The sequence below is a fragment of the Lycium barbarum genome, chromosome 1, assembly GCF_019175385.1.
Source record: "Lycium barbarum isolate Lr01 chromosome 1, ASM1917538v2, whole genome shotgun sequence".
Lineage (NCBI taxonomy): Eukaryota > Viridiplantae > Streptophyta > Magnoliopsida > Solanales > Solanaceae > Lycium > Lycium barbarum.
This window is the reverse complement of record NC_083337.1, coordinates 159,517,060-159,538,959: the sequence shown is the minus strand read 5'-3', so window position 1 is coordinate 159,538,959 and position 21,900 is coordinate 159,517,060. Positions and strand designations below refer to the sequence as shown.

The following is a 21,900-nucleotide window of genomic DNA, read 5'->3' as shown; positions in this document are numbered from 1 at the left end:
ACCTGTTTCAGTGTTGTCAGTGATTCTCTCTTTCTTAGATTATTCTTGCGTGTATTCAATTCGTTGTGCTACTTGATTTCATCTTGCTAATTGTTCTGACTAATGATCTATGGACCAATTAATGATCAGACTTCAATTTCTTGCTTACTGACGAGTAACGTCTTGGACATCATTCCATTCATTTAAAATCTTGTCAGTTGTCTAGATAGTTGTGCGAGCAATTGTTTTTTTCGGGTTTTAATTATGAGGAGGAGGAACAAAAAAAGAGCTCCAAATGTGTGTTATAGGCGAATTTCAGCATTTAAATATTATGACTGCAAGTTTGAATTTTGAAATTCTATCATAATTCATTTGATTAATTGAATTCAAGTTTTTTTTGTTATTTCATAAATTTTTTAATACATATATATGATTTAAGTTAAAATTATTGTGTTTCGATGAACTCATAAGTTGTGTCCTAGATCTCATCCGTGTGCACCTAGAGCCCGTTTGGATTGGCTTATAAGTTGGCTTATAAGTTGTTTTCAGCTTTTTTGAGTGTTTGGCTGGCCAACTTAAAGTCATTTTATGCTTAAAATAAGCTCAAAAAAATAATTGAACCCATTTGACTTAGTTTATCTAAAGCAGTTTATAAGCTGAAAACAGCTTATAAGCCAAAAAAAATAAGTTGGACTACCCCAACTTATTTTTTTCAGCTTATAAGCTGCAAACAACTTTAAGCTGTAAGCCAATCCAAACGGGCTCCTAATTGGTTAGGAATTGAAGCGAAGGCTTTCAAGTTACACTTAGACAATTTTTAAGGCGTGACTTTGAAGTTACAGTTTCATGATTGGCATATTAGGTGTTTATTTCATGATTAGTTAAGTCCATACAAGATCAGAGATTTTAAAAATGGAACCATATTCTATCACAAGAAATATAAAAGAAGAAACAGAGCAGAGGACAGCGTGAAAAGAACAGTTTTACCAAACCAAAAAAATGATTATTAAGATAATCCTATAACTGGACCACACAGTCATTATGAGTCATATATAGCCAATGCGATTAGTGGGGTTTTCATCGTTTGGTTTAATTTCTTATTTAAATGCTAGTTTCAATAAACTAAATAAATTATATTGACGTTTTTCCATCTTTGCTGGTTTTGTTAATACTCCTCTCAAGGTCAAATATATTCACCAAATGAGACACGACTAAGTCCTGGGAGTAAAGGTTAAAGTTATTCAAAAATTGTAACCTTGAAATTATTATTCCACACCCTACGCAAATAAATAATACCAAAGGTATAATTCAAACTTTATAAAGATAAAGAGGTTGTTTTCGAATAATTAAATATGGAATAAATATTTATATTAAAATTAATGTTCTTACCCAAACGACCCCTCAGTTGTCATACAGCTACTTAAAGGCCCTTAAAAAAACTTTCCATTACATCATTTCCTACCAATACCCAAAAATTCTACCAGTAAAGCACTAAGATATTTTTTCTTTTTCTCGCTGAACTTGAAATTTGTATCTTCAAATTCATAAATACACACACTCACCACCAGTAAATGCATTGATCGATTTCCAATGGCCAGTTCTGAATTTTCTCCAAGCATCGAGAATTCTGAAACGCTATTTCAGGAACGGCGTCGTTGTTTCTGCTTCCCAAATCAATTAACAAGATGCGTTAATTTAGACTGGTTACGTCGTAGCGGTGCGGTCAGAGAAGGATCAGTATGGGCAAAAGGAATCAACGCATTGAAGAAGCTTCGAGAATGGTCGGAGATCGTTGCCGGACCGAGATGGAAGACTTTTATACGGCGGTTTAATCGGAATAAAAGCGGGAGGAATGGGAAATTCCAATATGATCCTTTGAGTTATTCACTCAACTTCGATCAAGGCCCAGGCAATAATGAAGAAGAGGAGGAACTGGTATTTATTCACTATTTACTAGAGAGAACATGTCTCATCTATCACTTTTTCCTGAGTGTTTTACCTGTACTATCAGACATTATTACCAACTGCTTGTCCAAACACACCTTTTAACTGTTAGTTGTTTGCTCCCTGTATGTTCATGTTGGAAAAGTGTACAACTAATTGTTGAGATGTGTTTTGATAGATAATTGGTGATAAATCTGATAAAAAACTTACACACTTGATAATTCAGTTAGAAAACTCACAAAAAGAAATGATAGTTTTTTACCATTATCTCAATTATAAATTTTTGAATGCTCTCTATAATCTCTCAATTATAATAAAAATAGCTAGCAATACATGTATATATATATATATATAAGAGTACGAAATCTACTTTAACCCAAAACAAGAATAACTTATTCTTATACTATAAAAAAATTCTGACTATCAATCCTACTTAGATTTTAATTTTTTATAATTTTGAATTATCTTTTCCAACAGGTATTGAGGAATTTCTCGACGAGATATGCATCAATTCCGGCGTCTAGTAAGGTGTCGATGGACCTTGGCAAAGATGGACCCAGTTTCGTTTGAGTGCGAGAGTCGCAAAATGGTATAGTACAATATTTGATAGTGATTGGTGCTAATTAGAATACTTCAATTATGAGTTCAGTGGTTGATGGGGACTAGAGAAACACAGCTCATCATTAAAGATAAGTAGGTGCGTGCAAGTTTTCTACTTTTGGCGTATAAAATATTATTGGGATTGGGGCAGTCTTTTTCTTCTGTATATTGCTTTTGTCTTTACTGTACATAGGATTTCCATTTTTTGTGATTAATATAGTTCACTTCAGTGGCATTTGAATTTGGTATGGTATTTGGAAAACAGTATTGAGGATAAATTGGGTGTTTAAATTAATTCTGAGAAAATTGTTTTAGGGGAGATGTGCGAAGTTCAGCACAGACCTACCTGTTTTAGCTACACAGAGAAGTAAAGGGTATACTGTAGTTATTTTGGTTTAATTTTAATTTCTGTAGGATGACATGTTCTTAAATCCAAAGGCTGACGTTTTGTTTTTCTTTAAACTTTTGAATAGTTTTTGCAACATTTTTCTAAACGAAACAGGCACAAAAGTATTTTCTTTTAAATAGTGTCAGGGACCACCATAGAAGAATTCAGTGGAAGTTTGACTCATGAGGCAGATAATGAACTATTTTGATAATCCGTCCTTTCAATCCAAAACCAATCCAATCACAATACGCTACTCAGCCGAGAGGCTAACGTTCAATACTTGCTTTTTTGTGTTATAAATCAGACACAGGCTTCCCAGCAAAAATGGAAAAATGTAAATTTTTTGTTCATCGTTCAATTTGTCTAAAAAAAGTGGGTAAAGACTACTTTACTACGCTAGGCCTATAACATGATGATCCATTGATGCATTACGCTTGCTGCTTACGGATCAAACCAAACACTTTTAACACTTATAAGAGAACTGACGTGACAAGTTCAGCGTATTTGTATTCCAAGGCAATTCAGCATTGCAAGACGGATCACCACACTTTGCGTTGAAGCTGCACTGCGTTTTTAGTCATGTAACTATCGTTATTATTATCTTGTCATATTACAAAGTAGTCCTAGTATTTTTGGCCACCTAACACATATAATAGCTGCAAGGAGACCAGAAAATTAAAGAGGAATTTCAGCCACGAAGCTGATTTTCCCTCAAATATCTTATAGAGTTAATACGAGAAGAGGGAAATTCGATTAAATTAGCAGAAGGCAGAAAACCATCATCCATAAATAAGCAAGCATCCGAAAGAGAGTGCGAGAATTTGGTCATTTCTAATTTTTGGGGACCTCGTGAAAATGACCATCATGCGAACAGCCAATTACACGTCCACACAGATGCCAAAATTTGGAGCAGAAGAAAAATAAGCCAAATCGGGTGAATCAGCTGGAGCAGGGAAAAGAAAATATAAACAAAGAGATTAGTATGAGCATTATCTGAGACTTGATTCTGGAGAACTAGAGTAACATATACCAAATACAAGTATTCACATGGCTGTTTATGTATACCTTAGATTACTCAACCTCCCCCGAGGCTTTGGTTCAATAATATTTTGAGTTGGAGGAAGATAGAGACAGTGAGTCTGAGGTCAGGTTAGCTGACTCACATGGAATTTCTCGGTTGCCAAAGACAATGTTATAGATTACTCAATCATTCACATCTCCCACTAAGGTAAGCTGCGGCCACATGGGGGCAGAAATCACAACAGTATGTAGACCACAGTATCTAACCTATTACCTAAATTCTACACCCTTTGGATCCTCAACATAAACCAAAGTACTCTCTTTCTAGCTCTCAAGAATCATTTTGTACACAAATAATGGCTAAAAGGTAAAGCGCACTTCTCACCAAACCATTGATAATATAACCTTGAAGTAGTCTTTTATCTGTGAATCAGACTAAAGCTGAAGTTAGGAATCGAACGAATTTAAGGTACATTGCAGCTTGTATCAACTAAAAGCATGGCAGGAGGACGCTTTAGAACCAAAATTTGGTGTCAACCTCTTTATATTTATGTAATTGCCAAAAAAGAGGAGAGAACAGCCAAGAAAGCAGGGAGCAATAAAAATGATTAGCAACAAAGAACATACAAGATTTTCCATTTTACTCGGTCCAGAAATCCAACCTCCACTGGCAATATCTTGATCAAGGATAAGACAATTTATCCATAGTTGCCGGGCGATGCAGATTTCAAGCCTTCCAACAGTTAAAATATTTACAGAGGGAAAACTCATCTGCGGCCACCCGGACAATATGGCTGACCAAAGTGCTCACAAACCCATTGAAATTCTCCTTCCTCTCATACATTGAAAGAAATGGTGGTTGGAAACTGAACTCATCATTGGTCACATCACACACCCTCGGGAGCCAGTAGAAGATGATACTTTTGAGGAGCCCACCATAGTCCATCCTTTGATAACTGCAAGCAAAGAAAAAGGAAAGTGTCATACCAAATACGCAGCAAATACAATTCATCATGCTTAAACCACCCTAACCAACATACTTCAAAATACGGTACTAAGTATACACGTTCTTGGCAGAGGAACAGCTCTTAACGCTTGAAAGCATTACTTTCCACTTGTAAAATTACTCCTTCCACTGTTTAAGGATCAGTCGTGTCTTAACAGAATATTAACTTAACATTTTCAGGAGGGACAAACACCCGAAGTGTGACTTGATAATAGGACCAAAATCCCAAATATTTCCAAAATTTTGAAAATCTTCATTTTTCTTGCGACCAATGCAAATTAGAATGAAAATAATGTGTTGTCAAACACCTTCATAGATCTCGAATTGTACGTGACACGAGCCGAAGAGGAGCAAAAACCACAAGGCAAAAGGAATGTACACAAACAAACAAGCAGCACAATCACAGCTTTTCACATGCAATTTTGACGATGTATTTCCAAGCACATGCCAAGAATCTAATCACCAGTGCTTATACAACATAATAGACAGAAGATGTTTTTTTTTAAAAAAAAAAAAAACTGGTACTGCTGTATTCCTCAGCATTAAGGGTATGCTGGCCACCTCCAAAACAAGACAGAAAAGAAAGTAAGGAAAAACAGATTTACAAAGTTCCTACGAAATCTACTAGGTGGTTACAGTCTAAATCATAAGAAGACAATCATAATCACAAGCAAATGAATCTCATATCACCTTGAAGATTGCCAAGTTGCAGTTTTGTGCATTCCTACTGCCACGATGATTGCTTGAACCTGAAGCTCTCACTGTCCCATCCTCCCTCAGGTTCCTTCCTCTTCAGTAGACTCCCAGATACAGGATACATCCTCCCATGCTCGTCCGCAAGGGGCTGTGAGCCAGCAACAGAAAGTCGCCTTGATACCAACGAAACCGACTCTTCTTTCGCTTCCAAGTCTACAGCTCCAGGACCTGCATTCAGATCCAGATCTTGCCAGCTCCGTTTTCTGTTGTGGTCTGTGGCTCCATTGCTGTTAGCATCGGGAAGGGAAATCACATAAGGCCTTGGGTATTGAGATGACACAGCACCTACAGGTCCCAGAAACTGTGAATTCATAGGTGAAGTAAAAAGCCTTCCACCATAGGATGAATCAATATAAGAGGTTGATCCAACTGCATATGTTCCAGAGGGAAGTGGGAAAGTGGTTGGAAAAGGGAACACAGGATACTGGAAAGGGGTAGCGGGGAAAGGCATAGCAGGTGATGACGACAATACCGAACCCCTGAAAACATCTGCAGTGAAGGGGGAACCAGCAGCAGATGGACCTAACATTCGTGGGGCACCAGCTGAGATTATTGGAAATGGTGGCTGCTCCACACGATCAGGCAAAATAGATGGAATTGTCATAGTTGAGTAACTATTCCCCGGAGCAAACCATGACGATAGGTTTCCCATTTCTGGGTTGTTCATTCTGAGATTAGAAGCATTTAGTTGGGAACGCATGTTTCCCTGATGATTCTGGTGGAATAGAGGCTGTTCTGCAGTTGAATCATCAACACCAGGCCCATTATTCAAATCAAAGTCCCTCCTCACTTCTACAGTTGGTAAGCCACCGGACGAAGATGCTTTTGAGGGAAAAACTCCACCTTCTAATCTGTGACTGCTACTCAAGGAGCATTGGCCTACATCATTAGGTTCATCAACTCTATTCAGATCAAGATCAAGTCCTCCAGAACTACGAAGGGCAGGAGAACCTGAGCTTTTATTTGTTGATGATATAAGATTAGTTATATGGTCCACAGCAGATCCTATTGCTAGAGCACAATCCTGAGAATTTATGTCCTCAAAAATTCTTTCATCTGCTACATTTAGATCAATATCTAATGGAGGACGACCATGCTTGCTGGTAGAAGCTTCAGAAACAGAGATTGTTGTGGAACTTGAATGCATGTCAAGGGCTTTTCTAGGCTCAGCCGGACGAAATGCACTTGTGGCTGCTGATCCTTTCCATCCAAACTCCCCTTTGACTCTCAATAGATCTTCTGGCGGGACAAAAGGTCCCTTGGCAGCGGCAGCCACCGTAATAGAAGCAGGAAGACTACTGGAAACAGAAGAGACAGCAAATGTTGACGGGCTCATTATGTGGACATTTGACAAACACCCCGGACCTGTCGAGTTGATTGGCTCCCCGTATTTCCCCTCATCAGAAATGAAACCTTCATTTAAGTCAAACTTCATCTTTGAAGCTGAATCTGGAGCAGCAACAGCAGAACTGGAAGAAGTGTCCCCTTTAATGGATGCGCGGTCCTTCGTTGTATCTGCCTCTACCCATTCTCTTGATTCTACATATTTCTCCACTTCCGCATTAGAAAATACAGGTGCCTCTTTCTTAATAAATAATCCAACTTCAGAATCATGCGCAGAAATATCATTATTTTCAGCACTAACTTCATCCTTTAACAAATTCCTTCTAGCTAAATTGGATTCAGATATGGCTTTATCCTCAATAGCTGAAGTATCAACCTCTTTTTTATCAGAATTTGGCTTTTCTGACTGATTATCTGCATCTATTTCATCAGACTGTCCACATTTCCCTGCAGTAGAATCTCGACTAGGACCAGTTTGTAGCAGCTCTTCCTTGTCACTTCTCTCTGTAGATTCAGATTTTGCCACAACTGAAGGTAGTTTCACCTCCGTACTAGCAACACCTAACATCCTACTCACGTCATTCTTGTTGTCACCCTCAAATTTAGAAACAGAAACTTCAACCGGTCGTTTCAGGTCTTCTATGCTTACAAGGGCATTACTGACTTTGTCCTCTGCTATTGAACTACCATGTCCACCTAATTCACCATCTAGAAGACTATCAAGCCTCTTAGTGGAAACTACTTTTTCCTCATGTAATTGTTTGCTCTGTTCACCATCACTCGCTTTTTCTGATATACCACAAGGAGCAGCAGCAGACTTTGCCATCTCACCCAATTTCTCATTAACATCTGATTTCAAATCTCCAGCTGTCTGTGAATCAGTGCAGGAAGAGTTGAAGCACTCTCCCGTGGTTGTTTCTTCAGAAGGAGATGAAGAGGGCCTTCTATCTCTGGTAAACTCTGTCACTGCACTTCTATAAGCATGTAGTTTACCCTCAGACCACGAGGTACTAGCAGAAATGGGCTGTTTCTCTTTATCACCATTAGCATCACCGTCATTTCGCCCACCAAGGTCACCTGAAGAACTATCTACAGGAGATGACTTTGACTTAAGCTCATCACCTGTGCAGGTCTCTCTACCTGAAGGGCTATCTCCTTGTGGAGAAGCAGAAGGTGAAACCCTCTCTGACTTGGACATTTCTTCTGTAGCCACACTGGCAAGCAGATTCATTCCAACAGCATCATTTAGTGACATGGACGTGTTTGCTTCAGAACATTTTACACAGCTCTCAATCAATGCATTCATGGAGCTGAAAGAAGCTTCGTGCAGTTTTCCTGACTTCAATTCAGTTCCTGATGATGAAGAAGCAGGTTTTGCAACTTCAGCTGACTTCCTGCCCTCACCAGCAGTTTTGCTCCGCTCTTCCTCCAGAACAGCAACAGGTGATCCATCACCCTCATCAGATCCAGTGAGAACATCTTTCAAAACATTGCTCTGCCATGATTCTGCATTCACGTCAAAAGTAACATTTGATCGATATGCATCATTCTTCTCCTTAGAATTACCATCAAGCTGATCATTCTTTTCAGAAAGCACAGGAGAAGAAGCTCGGCTGCTCAAGATGGTGGTAGGTTCTTCATATGATCCTCCACTGACACTCCTTGCAGGACTGCGACCTTTGTTTGGAATCTTAACTATCAATTTGTGACAACTCCCCTCAACGGCCGGCACATCAACCGTTTTTTCACCACTCAATGCAGACTGCAGCAACTTCTCAGTGCTAGGATTCCTGTGCAATGAAGAACTTCTGTTTGCAGAATTTTCTTTTAGACCTCCAGAAACTGATGTTCCAGGACCACCGTTTATCGATTTGCGGTGCCGAGAACCACCACTAGAGATCTTGATGCTGCTCATTGACACTGCAGTTGAACTCCTCGCATCCTCTTTCCCTGAGAAGGATTGACTGTGATTGTGAGACTGGCTAGAACTGCTGCTCTTATCTTCCCTTGCTAGTGGAACATCACTGGAACCAAATGCTGAAACTCTTGGCTGACCCACTTTTCCGGATGAAGGAGATGATGCTTGTTTTACTGGGCCTGGGGACGAGGATGCAGACTTTAAACTAGTTTCCACTGGTGTAGGCTTAACTGAGGTTGTCTTAGATGCAGAAAACTGTGTAACTGAGCTCCTTGTTGCATCACTGGAACCACCAGGATTTTTGTTGCCGCTATGAGAAGCCTCAGGCAACCGCGATTTAGAGGGCCATGTGACAGCTTGATTTGAGCCAGACTTAGCATCAATGACGTTCATTTCAGCTTCGACACGTTTCTTCCATGTGTCAACTAAGCTTCTTGCCTTCCTCTGGATTTCCATGTTTTTATGTTGGCGCAAGTGATTAACAGATTTACCAATATTGCACATCTGTAGTGCTTGAAGATTCACAGGAAGCTTATCAAGTGCACGAAGCAAAACCAAGAGAAATTCCTCAATTGATATATCACCATCCTTACTACTACTAAATTGAACAATCCTCCCTTTGTGAACATCTTGAAGCCATCCATCTAACACAGGCAAACCCTTTAGCTGTACAAACCTAGCAAGGCAGTCAAACTTTTCGGTTGCAGCGACAACACTTGCAAGCATCGAACGACTAGTCAAATCCATTTTCCTGTCCGCTCTATCTGGGTGCATGAGCTGAACAAGTTTCGCAGCCCCTTCACAGTCCACAAGCCCTCCTTCCTCGGTTATTTTAGAAATTTCAGATCTTAAGACGCTTTCACTATCATCAGATTTAACTGAACGTTCACGTTTGATGGATTCCGACCCCTGTTCTCCCCGCTCCCTTTTCTTTCCCTTGACTTGTGAAGGAAAAGAAGCTACACTACTTTGTACATTATCAGTACCAGATTTCAATTGTGACGATGCCATATTGCCATTCATCGGTTTAGGAGAACGACCACCAGGATGCACTGTTGCATGCATCTCTAATCGTGTCTTGTATAACAGCTGATCTACCTCTTTTTGTAGCTCCTACAGAAGAAAAATAATATTTGATAAGTGACACATTATCCGTAGATTAAAAAATAATGCCAGAAAGATTTGCAGTTCTTCTTTTTCTCACATCATTCAAACAACCACCCAGCCCAAGACCCTTTTTTTCTTTGATGAAAAACATATCCAAGAACAAGATCTATCCCTTTTTCGTTCAATATTTCAACCCCATTTATCTATTTTATCTGTAAAACATACTACCTTTCCATAGTTTAGCAGAGGAATACTGAGATGTCAAGCAGTGAAATGATAACTTACTTTATGATAATCTTGATCAGTTAACCAACATAAACACTTGTTTGAAATGTCATAAACCCGCCTGCAGACAAATGAGGATATCCCTGTTGGAAGTTCAGCCCCTTTAGGAAGGAATGCAACTTTACATGGATGGAGTAATGATGCAGCTGGAGCCTCATCCCCATGGAAGGAATAAAAGATTTCGTTGGGCGTGGTGTCCAGCAAGATGCCTTTGCTAAGCTTCACCTCAGCAGGACGATAGAGCCAATTAAGACCTAATTGCAAGTTGTTATCTTTACTAAATCTAAGTCTACGTATTATTCCAATGAAAGGTGGTGAATCATGTGGTGGTTTGAACAAAGCGCAATCTCCCACACGAATTTTGCGACCATCCTGCAGAGAAAGGATAACATTAACTTCACCAAGAAAACCAGATAAAAACATACCAAAAATAAACCAACAGAATATAAGAAAACAACAAACTGCATAACAACATAAGCAAACTACACGGAAGATACGTACATAAATGAACTAGAAAGCAATAGGGAAAGATATTGATAGAGTTGGAGGCATGGGAAAGTGGAAAGCCCTTATCCTCTTCATTGGTCACACACACTTCCATATTTTTCTAGGTACTTTTTTGTATTGACTGTACATCGTCAACCAACACTTATCAACACATTTAACCAGAATTTGGAGTACACTAGTTTGACGCACATTTGCAATTTAACTGCTTGCCTTATCTTACACAATCATCTTCACCTAACAAGACGCAATAACCCAGCAGTCAACAACCATACATGACCATGACCAAGCTTCCAAGTTGAATAAGTGTGGATGGTGAGCCAAGTGATGGGACACTATTTAGCTTGGTTCAAAGAGCAGTTAATTAGTAATGTTGCCTACCAAAAACGACCTACTAGTGAATTTGCAATGCAAATAAATGAGCATATTTATTACTCCCTCCGTTTCAATTTGTTTGTCTTACTTTCCTTTTTAGTCGGTTTAAAAAAGAATGTCTCTTCCCTTCTTTGCCAACTCATTAATTCCAACTTTCCACATGGCATGCTTAAGACTGCAAGATTAAAGGGCAATTTCGTACATTCTACATATCATTAGTTTAAGACCACAAGATCCAAAAGTCCCTTTTCGTGCCAAGTCAAAACCAGAAAACAAATTGAAACGGAGGGAGTATATAACACCGCAAGAAGCCTCTAACCTAAAATGATACAACCTCCAAACAAAACTCCAACCACGACAAAAATTCACCTACAAACAAAAAAAAAAAAAGTACCCTTTTTGTGCACCTATAATTAGTATAGGAATACGTAAGTGATACGCAAATCACTTGATTAAAACTACTGGACATTTAAATCACCTATCACTATTACGGAATCTCCACAACACTAGAGTTGGCGCGCATAAAAGAAAACAAGATACAAAAATTAAAGCCCAAAACACCAATAAAGGCAATACCTTACAGAAGGAATCAGCAGTAACAGTAGAAACAATAGAATCACCGACGGCTACAGTCCTCCTTGTAGTCGTCGCCGGCATGTGCTGACTACCAACACCACCACCACTCTTCCCTTTACAAGCCTGACCTTCTTCCCTTTGTACCCTCCCATGCATAATAAAACTCCCCTTGCATTTTCCCCAATTATTTCACCCTCAATCATCAATTATACCATCCAATTCATACCAATTCCTCAAAAAATCCCCAATTTTCTCAACCCTAGAACCCCAAAAAAAAAAAAAAAAAAAACCTTCGATCAACCTCAAAACATATCAAAACCCTAGCTCCCTTTACTCAATTATACCATTCAATTCACACCAATAGGATAAAAATCCCCAATTTTTCTCAACCCTAGAACCTCAAAAAAAACCTCGATCGCCCAATAAACATATCAAAACCCTAACTCCTTTTACTGAATTTCAACGCCAAAACATCAATTCACCGATCTGCAACCATCAAATTATAGATCCAATTAATTCAATTCATACACAAAAACAAGCACACACAGGTACTGATGTATACACACCTATCACACATACGTTCTATATACACAAGAGATACATACAAAAAAAAAAAAAAAATACAAACCTTAATTTACAACTGCACAGATAACTGAAAATATGAAGTATTTTACAAATAGAGAGAGAAAGAGAGAAAAATGAAGTTGGCGAAGTGTTTTTGAAGGGTTAGAAAGGAAAGGTATAGTTGCGAATTTTCGGGTTGTAGAGAGATAGAGGACTTTCGGGGCGGGCAGGGGGGATGGGCAGATTGGGCAGACTGGGCAGAGTGCAATTGATAAAGAACGTTACCCCACGGACACGGATGATGCGTTAAAAAAGACACTGAAATGTTTTTGTTTATTGTGACTGACTGCTACTACTACTGAATAACATATGAAAGATGTGGAATGTGACTGCACTGACTAGATTAGATTAAATTACAACTAAAAAGGCAAATATGTAGCCTTGAACTTACCTGGCAGTGGCACCTTTTTTTTTTCTTTTTTCTTTTTTTTTCCCTTCTCCGAGTTCCCGCACGAATGACGAATGCAGGGTTCTAATATTATGAGTCTTCTTGTGTAACTTGACCCATTGATGTATGTGACTTTGTTTCCAATTAAATAAAGTTGAAGATCTTGGATAGTAGTTTATGAATTCTCTTTCCATTTTTAGTATTATCATATTTTTATCCCAAGTCTTGGAAAAATTTAAGGCGAATGAAATTTGAATAAAGGATCCGAGAATCAAAAGGAAATTTTCTTTTTAAGATCTATTTGGGCGGAGCTGACTTATGAATATAAAGAAAGATGCAGGACAGAAAAATTAAATTTGAATAAATGATTTGAAAATTAAAAGGGGTTTTTCTTTTTCTGCAGATCTAGTTGTGTGAAGCCGACCTATGAATGAAAAGAAATATGCAGGAAAATGAAATTTGAATAAAAGATCCTAGAATCAAAATCGGCTTTCCTTTTTCCGCACATCTAGTTGTGTGAAGCCAACCTATGAATAAAGGATCCGAGAATCAAAAGCGGTTTTCCTTTTTTCGCATATCTAGTTGTATGAAGCCGACCTATGAATAGAAAGAAAGGTGCAGGACAGGAAAATGACATTTGAAAAAAGGATCCGAGAATCAAAAGCGGTTTTCCCTTTTTTGCAGATCTAATTGTGTGAAGTCGATCTATGGATAGAAAGAAAGATGCATGACAGTAAAATTAGATTTGAATAGATGTGCTGAGAATTGAGAGGGGTTTCCCTTTTTTTCCCAAATCTAGTTGTGTGAAGCCGACCTATGAATAGAATTAAAGATGCAGGACAGAAAAATGAAATTCGAATAAAGGATCCGAGAATCAAAAGGGATTCCCTTTTTCCGCAGATCTATCGTTGTGAAGGTGGCGTATGAATAGAAAGAAAGATATAGAATAGGAAAATGCAATTTGAATAAAGGATCCGAGAATCAAAAGGGGTTTCCCTTTTTCCACAGATCTATCGGTGCTAAGCCGGCCTATGAATAGACAGAAAGATGTAGGATAGGGAAATGCAATTTGAATAAAGGATCCGAGAATAAAAAGGGGGTTTTCTTTTTTAGCAGATCTATCGGTGTGATGCCGACCTATGAATAGAAAGAAAGATTTAGGACAGGAAAATGTAATTTGAATAAAGGATTCGAGAATCAAAAGGGGTTTCCCTTTTTCCGCAGATCTATCGGTGTAAACCCGGCCTTTGAATAGAAAGAGAGATGTAGGATAGGAAAATGCAATTTGAATAAAGGACTCGAGAATCGAAAGGGGTTTCCCTTTTTTAGTAAATCTATCTGTGTGAAGCTGAACCTATGGATAAAAAGAAAGATGCAGGTAAGGTTAATGAAAAAATATATCCAAATTTGCTTTGGGAGTATGAGACAGGCATACGAGAGTACAGAGCCAAACAACTACTACGATTTCCAGCAGTGATAGCTGAACAAACCAGATGGTCAACATGGAGCTGAAATTTGAATAAAAAATTAATGTCAAGTCCCGACTATTCAAAAATTGCAGATTGAAGTGAAAAACCACAAAATGCAACACTACAAGGGAGTCGTTACACCGTAACTTGCGTGAAGGAAGAAACTAATCAATTAGAATTGAAGCAGATAGGGTGTCTATAAGAGGCGAAGCCAAGTGGGAGCAAAGGCTTCATCTGAACCCCTTTCGGCGAAAATTACACCGTATATACAAGGTTAAAATTATTATTTTTATGCATTAGTAGATGTTGAATCCCGTTACTTATGCGTATATTTACTTTTTCATATTTTGAACCCCTTAGGGGTCGTTTGGTAGCTGGTTAGAGGAGTAAGTTATTCATATATTAAAATCCTGCATAAGTACTACTGTATTTGATAGCTAGTTCTGAGGTGAATTATTCATGTATAAAATTTGTGCGGTGTTTAGTTTGCAATTTAGAAACCCGCATAACTCATACATATACAAGTTATGAGGAAATCTATGTATTACTTTATGTAGGACAACAAGTGGAATAACTAATACTTTACATGAATAACTAAATCCTGCATAAAATAATAAATAGATTCCCTTGTAACTAATTTATATATTAATAATACATGCATAACTCTAATCTTGCATAAAATAATAAATAGATTCCCTCATAACTAATTCATGTATTAATAATACATGCATAACTCTAACCAGCTAACCAACGACCTCAGTGAAAATGCTACCTGTGTCACGGTCAACTAATGCATATTGATCCAGAATGGTCCGGTGGGTTGGGGGTTGAGTTGACAGACGTGGGTGAGATGTTGCGTGAGGGATTTGACTTTTATTTTCCAAAGAAAGCAACTACTATATTTCTTTCCCTTTTTTCTTTATTTGATTGATGATTGGCATCAGATTCATCACTGACCCAATTGTCTTTTCTGCTTCCGTACTCATGTGGGTGGGTGATTGATTGGGCCGCTCCTTTAGAAGGGCAAAAGGAATAATTACCCATCTTGATGAGGGGCATATATGTAATTTGGCGATGAGGATCATGACATAAGTGAAGTGGAAGGGTAAAATGGCACATGGTTGGAAGTTAAGGTTGTCTTGTGGTTAACCAACACCAGAATATGTTTGTAGTAGGAGCACATTCAATAAATTGTTGTCTTTTCTTGCCCTTCCCGGGAATTTCCAAATCTTGTTGAATTGCTTGTTGGATGTAGCGCGTACTTAAAAGAATAGAATGAGTAAATGTTCAAGTTGATTTGATATCAAGAAGCTGAAAATAATCATTTTTCTTCTTTCACCAAATTAAATCTATCTTTCGCTATTTAACGTTTTCTTTGTTTATGGGTGATGGAACATGCAATGTCACGTTGCATTCCTTCATATTACTTAAATGATGTATGAAATTAATTGTGTCAAGAGATTTAATTCATTTTGGTAACGTAAGAATGAAAGCGATAATCCTTTCTCTATTACACACCATTTCGAGGTGGCATCTCTAAGCTTACCTATCTCAGGTATCACACAAAAGCTTAAGTTATATATATATGTGCACTAACAGTAAACATCATACTATTATTTATGAGGTAATTGTAAGTAAATTTATATAAAGATTAATTAATAATGTAATAAAATGGTGATTAACCATTTAGCCTGTTATAGTAAGTTAAACTATACCAATCGTTTAAATACTTGTAGTGTATACCACTTAAATTTATCACACAATTAGCTCCTTTCTTGTTGTAATTCTTGGGGGCGAGGTCCCCAACAAACCTCCCCCCACCCCACACCGAACTCCAACCCAAAAAAAGAAAGAGAAAAAGAGAGGGTAATGTCAGCAGCTAACCCTCAACCTACGCAAGAAAAAACTATAACAAAGGGATAGTCTGCTGCCAAAGAAGTTGCTTTAATCTTGGCAGTACCGACCAAATCTCCCTTTAGTCAGAAAGATTGTACAAAAGCACTACGTACCTTATAAAAGCTGACTCATACACATGGACTTGCCCTTATCTTTTTATAATACACAGGTCGACAGCAGATTATGTGTCCAAGAATAGCCACGAATTTAATGAGCTCACGTTTATACAACATGAAGGCAACTTCTCATCAAACTATTCTTGTTGGTTTTCACATCTCTGATAGAAAGAATACATAAGCATCCATAAAGCTGTTTGAATCTTGGTCCTTTTAGATTTACAATCTCCGAGAAGGACTACAGACTTATTACTGGTAAATTGTTCCAAGTACAATGAAGGTGAACCCAGTGAATGCATATAACACTGATGTTTGGACAAATGTTAATATTAGCAGAAAAACGACATGTGCACAGCCTGGATGGAGGAGTAATATCAGCCATAAAAGCTCTCCAAAATGTGCGTGCACCCTTTAACTACACGTCTACACCAATAACTTTTTCAAGGTATCCCTAAATGAGATTGTCTCTAACAACTGTAAAGTGTAGTAGTATTTCAATAGCATGCACAGAGATACATAGAGAGAGGGCTCCCGAGTAGCCAAAGTTTAAGAGGACAATTCTGCAAACTGATTGAACTTTATTTATTCATGGGGGAAAATGGCAAACTAGTGACCTTCCTGCATGTAGTTGCTAACAAAAAAGAAAGGTCAAGTACCATATTAAGGACAAACGTTTGAAAAAGTTAACGACCACTAACATCAAGAGAGTTAAGAAGATCATAAAGCATTTATCATCCTCTTCATCTCAGTAGACCTCCTTGGATCTGGTTCTTCGATTGCTCTCTCAGTCAGCACGTGCTTGATTCGGCACATTGACTTCCTAACCTGATTACCACATACATCACAAAGATGATAATGAGAAAGAATCAAGGGTGAAACTGGTAGCTGAGAGTGCGAAGGCAAAAATAGCAGCTAATTAATTCCTCTGGGCCAAGATGGGTTGCTCGTGGTTCAGATTTTGACAAAAGTACTATAGCCAATTTTCAGTCAACAACGGAAAAGAAAATGTTCATTCATCTACATATTACGCATTAGAATTGGTTAATATGGTTACAAGAAATTCCAGAGTTTCCCCTAGTTGCTACGTGCTATGTAGCCTTACTGTAGCAGGGTGGTGGTGGAGAAGATCACCGAGCTTTGTTTTTTTCGATTATCCTTGAAAAGCAGTTTGTTAACTTTATTCGGCACTTAAAATAGATACTTCTCTGTTAGGTCGTAGATGTGTTTGACAACATAAAAGAAGATACTTAATTACCCAAAAATAAACAAAATGAAGGAGATTATACAGGAAGCACGTAAATGCTACATGAGTTGTAGTCAAATAACCCAATAAAGTATGATAGCTTGTGAGCAAAACATAACTGATCCCAGGCATAAAGGATGAAAGTAGTGGTAACTTGACAGCAAAGGTAAAATTAAGTCTAGATGCGTATTTGACTGATTGAAAATCAACTAATATGAAGTTGAGGATATTTAGTAATGTTGCCTTACAGCAGGAGGGAATGTATACAAAGGGATTAAAAATATAGGGGGAAAAGTTCCAACCAAACTCTTAATAGTATTAGGTCCACCTACAACCAATCTGTAATATTACAGAGCCTGATCGGCTGATCAAACATCAGATTTCAATACAGTAAGATACGCAGAGCCTAATAAAACTTCTGGAACACAACCAAGTTGCTCCTTCAGCAAAGAACCCTAATCGCTCAATGATTATAACTTCCATTAAAGCATGAAACCTTTATTCAGAGCTTAAAATGCTTAGTTTGCTTACTAATAGATTGAAAAACGATATAATGCCTTAGATGTAGTTGCATAAAACAGGAAATTAGTAATCAAAGACTGACATTTAAGTGAGTGCATACGAAATACATACTGTGGATAATTACTAAAGAGGATAACGCCATTTTGATTGAGTGACACGTTTGTGATTACAACTTTCTATTTTAATACTTAATATTGAGTGGATGAAAGCATTAGTGAAATATGTCATTTGGTTTAGTTCTATAACCTAGCATTTTCCTTTAGTCATGCAAAGTAGTTCTGTATTTATGAACTTCTCCACTTCTGTAGTAGCACCAATTGTCTTCCAAATTGTTTTATTATTTTTTTCCAGCAAGAAATAGGCCTCAATTCATCCCAACTCCAAAGATGCAATTTCTTTTTTGACCCATGGGCAATATTGGTCAACCATCCTTAATGCAGAAAATGTATACTTCTGTATCTTCACCCAAATTATCTACGCTTTTTATAGGTAACAATGAATTAGTTCCTCCTCCATGTAGGAACAAATGGGACAGAGAGAGAGAGAGGCTTCTTAATCCCTTATACCTTGTACTTGTTACAAGGACATCCTTTAATGTCTATGCCTGACAGCCTGAAGATTCAAGCCACCAATGTATTTAATAGACCTGATTGAAAAAGGTCTATTTCCAGAAATAGCAAGAGAGTGCAGCAGAGGGTATCTGCATAAGGAGTTCCTAAGAACACCATATTGTCACTAAAGATTTTGGCATTTTTAAATTTCTAAAAGCACTTCTCCTAAATGCTTACAGTGGACATATTCTGCAGCCAGAAGACTTCTCATGACGTGCAGACACCGGAGCTAAGAGAACTGCCAAGTAGCTTTGCCCAGAGTGCGGAAATATACCATCTCTAGCACAGAATATATTGTGGAAATCAAGAAAGACACCCATACTGCATACTAAGTTCTATCTGACTGTTGAAGCATGTCAACCCAATGTGAAGTCGAGTCAAAAAAACAAGTCATGCCTTCAGAACTAAACCCAACTTAAGGGACTTACAAGTTACAACAGTATGTTAGCTTGGAGGCCAACTATTTTTCAACTTGTGGCCAGTACAACAAAAGACACCTTTTTTTTTATAAGTAAACGGAAATTATATTAATTCCAAGCTAGTACTAAATGGGAACAGCCAGTACGACAAAATATTTACTTATGTACGTGGACCCTTCATTTGCCTAGATGCACACCCATAGAACGAGTGTGACATGGGTATATGCACCTTGTGCAGATTGTTCTACGTAAAGAATAACAACAACTACATGTACTTACACTAACCTGTATAAAATACATAACCATATAGGAGTCTATGTTACACAACTTCAAACCGGGGAAAGATAGAAACATGATTCATCCAACTTCAGAGAAACCATCCAAACAAACAAAAACACTTCAAAGTAGAGAAGAAAATTGTCAAAATATTGTGGAAAGGACTAACTAAAGAAACTAACTTTTACCTTGGAAATACGCTCAGGATTAGGAAACCTCAAGTTCTGAGCATTAAGCATCTGTCTTTGAGTCATTAACATGTTCTTCTCCTTTAGAAGAACGTACCATAACTTTTGAAGATCATCCCAAGACTTCAGACGTAGTTCAGAAGCTTTCCAACCTCGACCTGATTACATTTTAAACTTAAGCATGTTAGATATAGAACTCACATGAAAAACCTCTAATCCTAAGGCGAAGAAACTATATCATTGGCAGCAGTGCACACCCCCTTCAGTTGAAAATAGTTTTCGTTTCTCCAAAAAAAAAAAAAAACATTGATCATAGGCATCAACACTTCCGTTTGGTTCAATCCATTACGCACTAAATATGTCAAAATAAACCATAGTTTCGTTTTAACTTATTCTTTATTTCTCGTTCCTAATTCACATCTCTGTTGAAAGAATTTCTTTTGTACTTCCTTACAAAAAGATTCAGAAAACACCAGATTACTATCTACACAAGTAAGTTATTGATAAAACTCCATTTTAGAGTTGAAATGAAAGCATATTTTACAGTTGCAATGCTATGATCTTAAAGTTCACAATCCAATTAAGCCATATTGATACTTTTCTCATTGCTCTTGTTTCCAGTCCAGCACCACAATTAACCCTTTTTATCATAGCAAGAAAGATACTTTAACCTTATGCATTTTCAGCAATACAAGCAATAAAAACCAGTAAGAAGGATAAAACATATCCAATAGGCAAACAGATAAACAGTTCCACAGTGAAAGGGAGAAAGGCTTTTACCATAAACAACAGGCTTATCGTCATCTGCTGTTCTATCAAGTTCAAAGAACTGCTCAAGTGGATTAGTAACCTTAGTTGTAGCAGCAGTTGAACTCTCCGATTTCGCCGCAGCCAATAACGTTCTCCCAAAAAGTCTAGCACCAAGCATGACTGAGACTATATTGCTAAAAAAATGTAATGTAAACAACCTATAATTAGACCCCAAAAGAAAAGGACAAGAAAAAAACGAAAAAGGAGACAGAGGAATTTGGTCGAACAAAGAGTTTGCACTTCGGTGATCTTAAATTAAATTGAATTGCCACCTTACTACTTAAAAAAATGACACTCTTTTTGGACAGATAAAAAAGGAGAGTAAAACATTAAAATGAGACAGAGGGAGCATATATATAATATAAATAATGTATAATTAGACCCCACAAAAAGAAGGACAAGAAAAAGACGAAAAAGGAGATAGTGATTTTCTTAGAGGAATTTCGTCGAACGCAAAGTATGCAACTTGTGTTTTTCCAGGAAAATTGTTAGAGAAATGATCCATATGTAATGCAAAGCATATACTGTCACTGTAAATCAAAGATGGGAAGAACAGGAGAGACTTACATGGAGAAATGAGAATAACGCGGGATAGGCAAAATGTAGGCGATCTGTATTCAGCGTTAAAATGGTTTTCGTTTTGTCTTAATATTTTGAGTTGGGCTGAATAGCATAAAGTAGAGTCCAAATGAGCTCATTAGATTTGGCTACTAAGGATGTTTCCCAACTATCATGTGGTATATGTATACGGTAGAAATCGGATATGAGCCGAACCGGTGGAATAAGAAACCGGAGGAAGGAATGAGAATGTGAGGGATATTATTCGCCCTTGACGGGGCAATGCTTGGGCCGGTGCTGGGCAAGGGCACCGACAGGTCTGCCTTCGACGTTGTCGTAGTGGCCAAGCCCGGTGACCCGAGCATCCAAGCCCGATGACCCGAGCATTCATGGTCGTTTGTCCGAGTAGCCGTTGGTCTGTGTGGCCGTTGCATGCGGGCCACGCGCCAGTAGCGTCCTGCCGCAGTCAACTACCTACCATGCGTGTGTCAGACGGTGCCGTCAGTCTAATCCCACCAAATCCGTGCAGAGCTGTCCTTGCTATTATTATTTTATTGTTTCCCATTGTATGAGACCCATGGAGGTGACACTATAAATAGGGCATATCTTCCTCCTTTGTGGGGGTTGATTCCTTTTACTTTCCAAGAACACTTATAATAGAAGAATTCACATATCTAATCTCTCTCTCAATATTTGATTCGGCCAAAGCCGTTTGTTTCTATTATTATTGTGTTTCTTACATCAAGTGTTTCCCATTGCTATCATAACAAATCGTCATCAGTAGCCGTTTCGTTAAAGAGCTTTCACATACACATTTTCTCTATCTAACATACATCAAGATCCAAACACATATCTTATACCCGCATACAAATTTAATTGATTATCCGATTCCGGGTAAACAGTATACATGATATATGTGTGTGTGGCGCGCGTGTGTATTCATGAAAATTTGTATGTGATATATATTTTCGCAATGAC

General features: G+C 37.9%; 3 protein-coding genes across 5 annotated transcripts; 1 reads left to right on the top strand and 2 right to left on the bottom strand.

Annotated features, from left to right (window-relative positions):
- The first annotated feature begins 1,403 nt into the window (after positions 1-1,403).
- On the top strand, positions 1,404-2,758 carry LOC132601298 (uncharacterized). Its single transcript, XM_060314402.1, has 2 exons — positions 1,404-1,914; positions 2,401-2,758. Exons 1-2 carry the CDS (start codon positions 1,570-1,572, stop codon positions 2,491-2,493), a joined length of 438 nt encoding a protein of 145 aa, XP_060170385.1. The 5' UTR covers positions 1,404-1,569; the 3' UTR covers positions 2,494-2,758.
- Positions 2,759-4,299: 1,541 nt separating this feature from the next.
- On the bottom strand, positions 4,300-13,069 carry LOC132601285 (uncharacterized). Of its 3 annotated transcripts, none has more exons than XM_060314392.1 (5): positions 12,818-13,069; positions 11,803-12,288; positions 10,348-10,719; positions 5,628-10,068; positions 4,300-4,887 (listed from the first exon to the last, which is right to left on the bottom strand). In XM_060314392.1, the coding sequence occupies exons 2-4, from the start codon at positions 11,956-11,958 to the stop codon at positions 5,662-5,664; spliced, it is 4,935 nt and encodes a 1,644-aa protein (XP_060170375.1). In that variant the 5' UTR covers positions 11,959-12,288; positions 12,818-13,069; the 3' UTR covers positions 4,300-4,887; positions 5,628-5,661. The 3 variants fall into 3 exon arrangements, with proteins under 3 accessions (XP_060170375.1, XP_060170370.1, XP_060170378.1); XM_060314387.1 differs by lacking the exon at positions 12,818-13,069 and adding an exon at positions 12,431-12,717; XM_060314395.1 differs by lacking the exons at positions 4,300-4,887; positions 12,818-13,069 and adding an exon at positions 12,431-12,718 and having other exon boundaries at positions 5,331-10,068.
- A 3,687-nt stretch (positions 13,070-16,756) lies between these two features.
- LOC132601279 (uncharacterized) lies at positions 16,757-21,102 on the bottom strand. Its single transcript, XM_060314379.1, has 4 exons — positions 20,932-21,102; positions 20,335-20,498; positions 19,555-19,712; positions 16,757-17,120 (listed from the first exon to the last, which is right to left on the bottom strand). Exons 2-4 carry the CDS (start codon positions 20,480-20,482, stop codon positions 17,013-17,015), a joined length of 414 nt encoding a protein of 137 aa, XP_060170362.1. The 5' UTR covers positions 20,483-20,498; positions 20,932-21,102; the 3' UTR covers positions 16,757-17,012.
- Between the last annotated feature and the right edge of the window lie 798 nt (positions 21,103-21,900).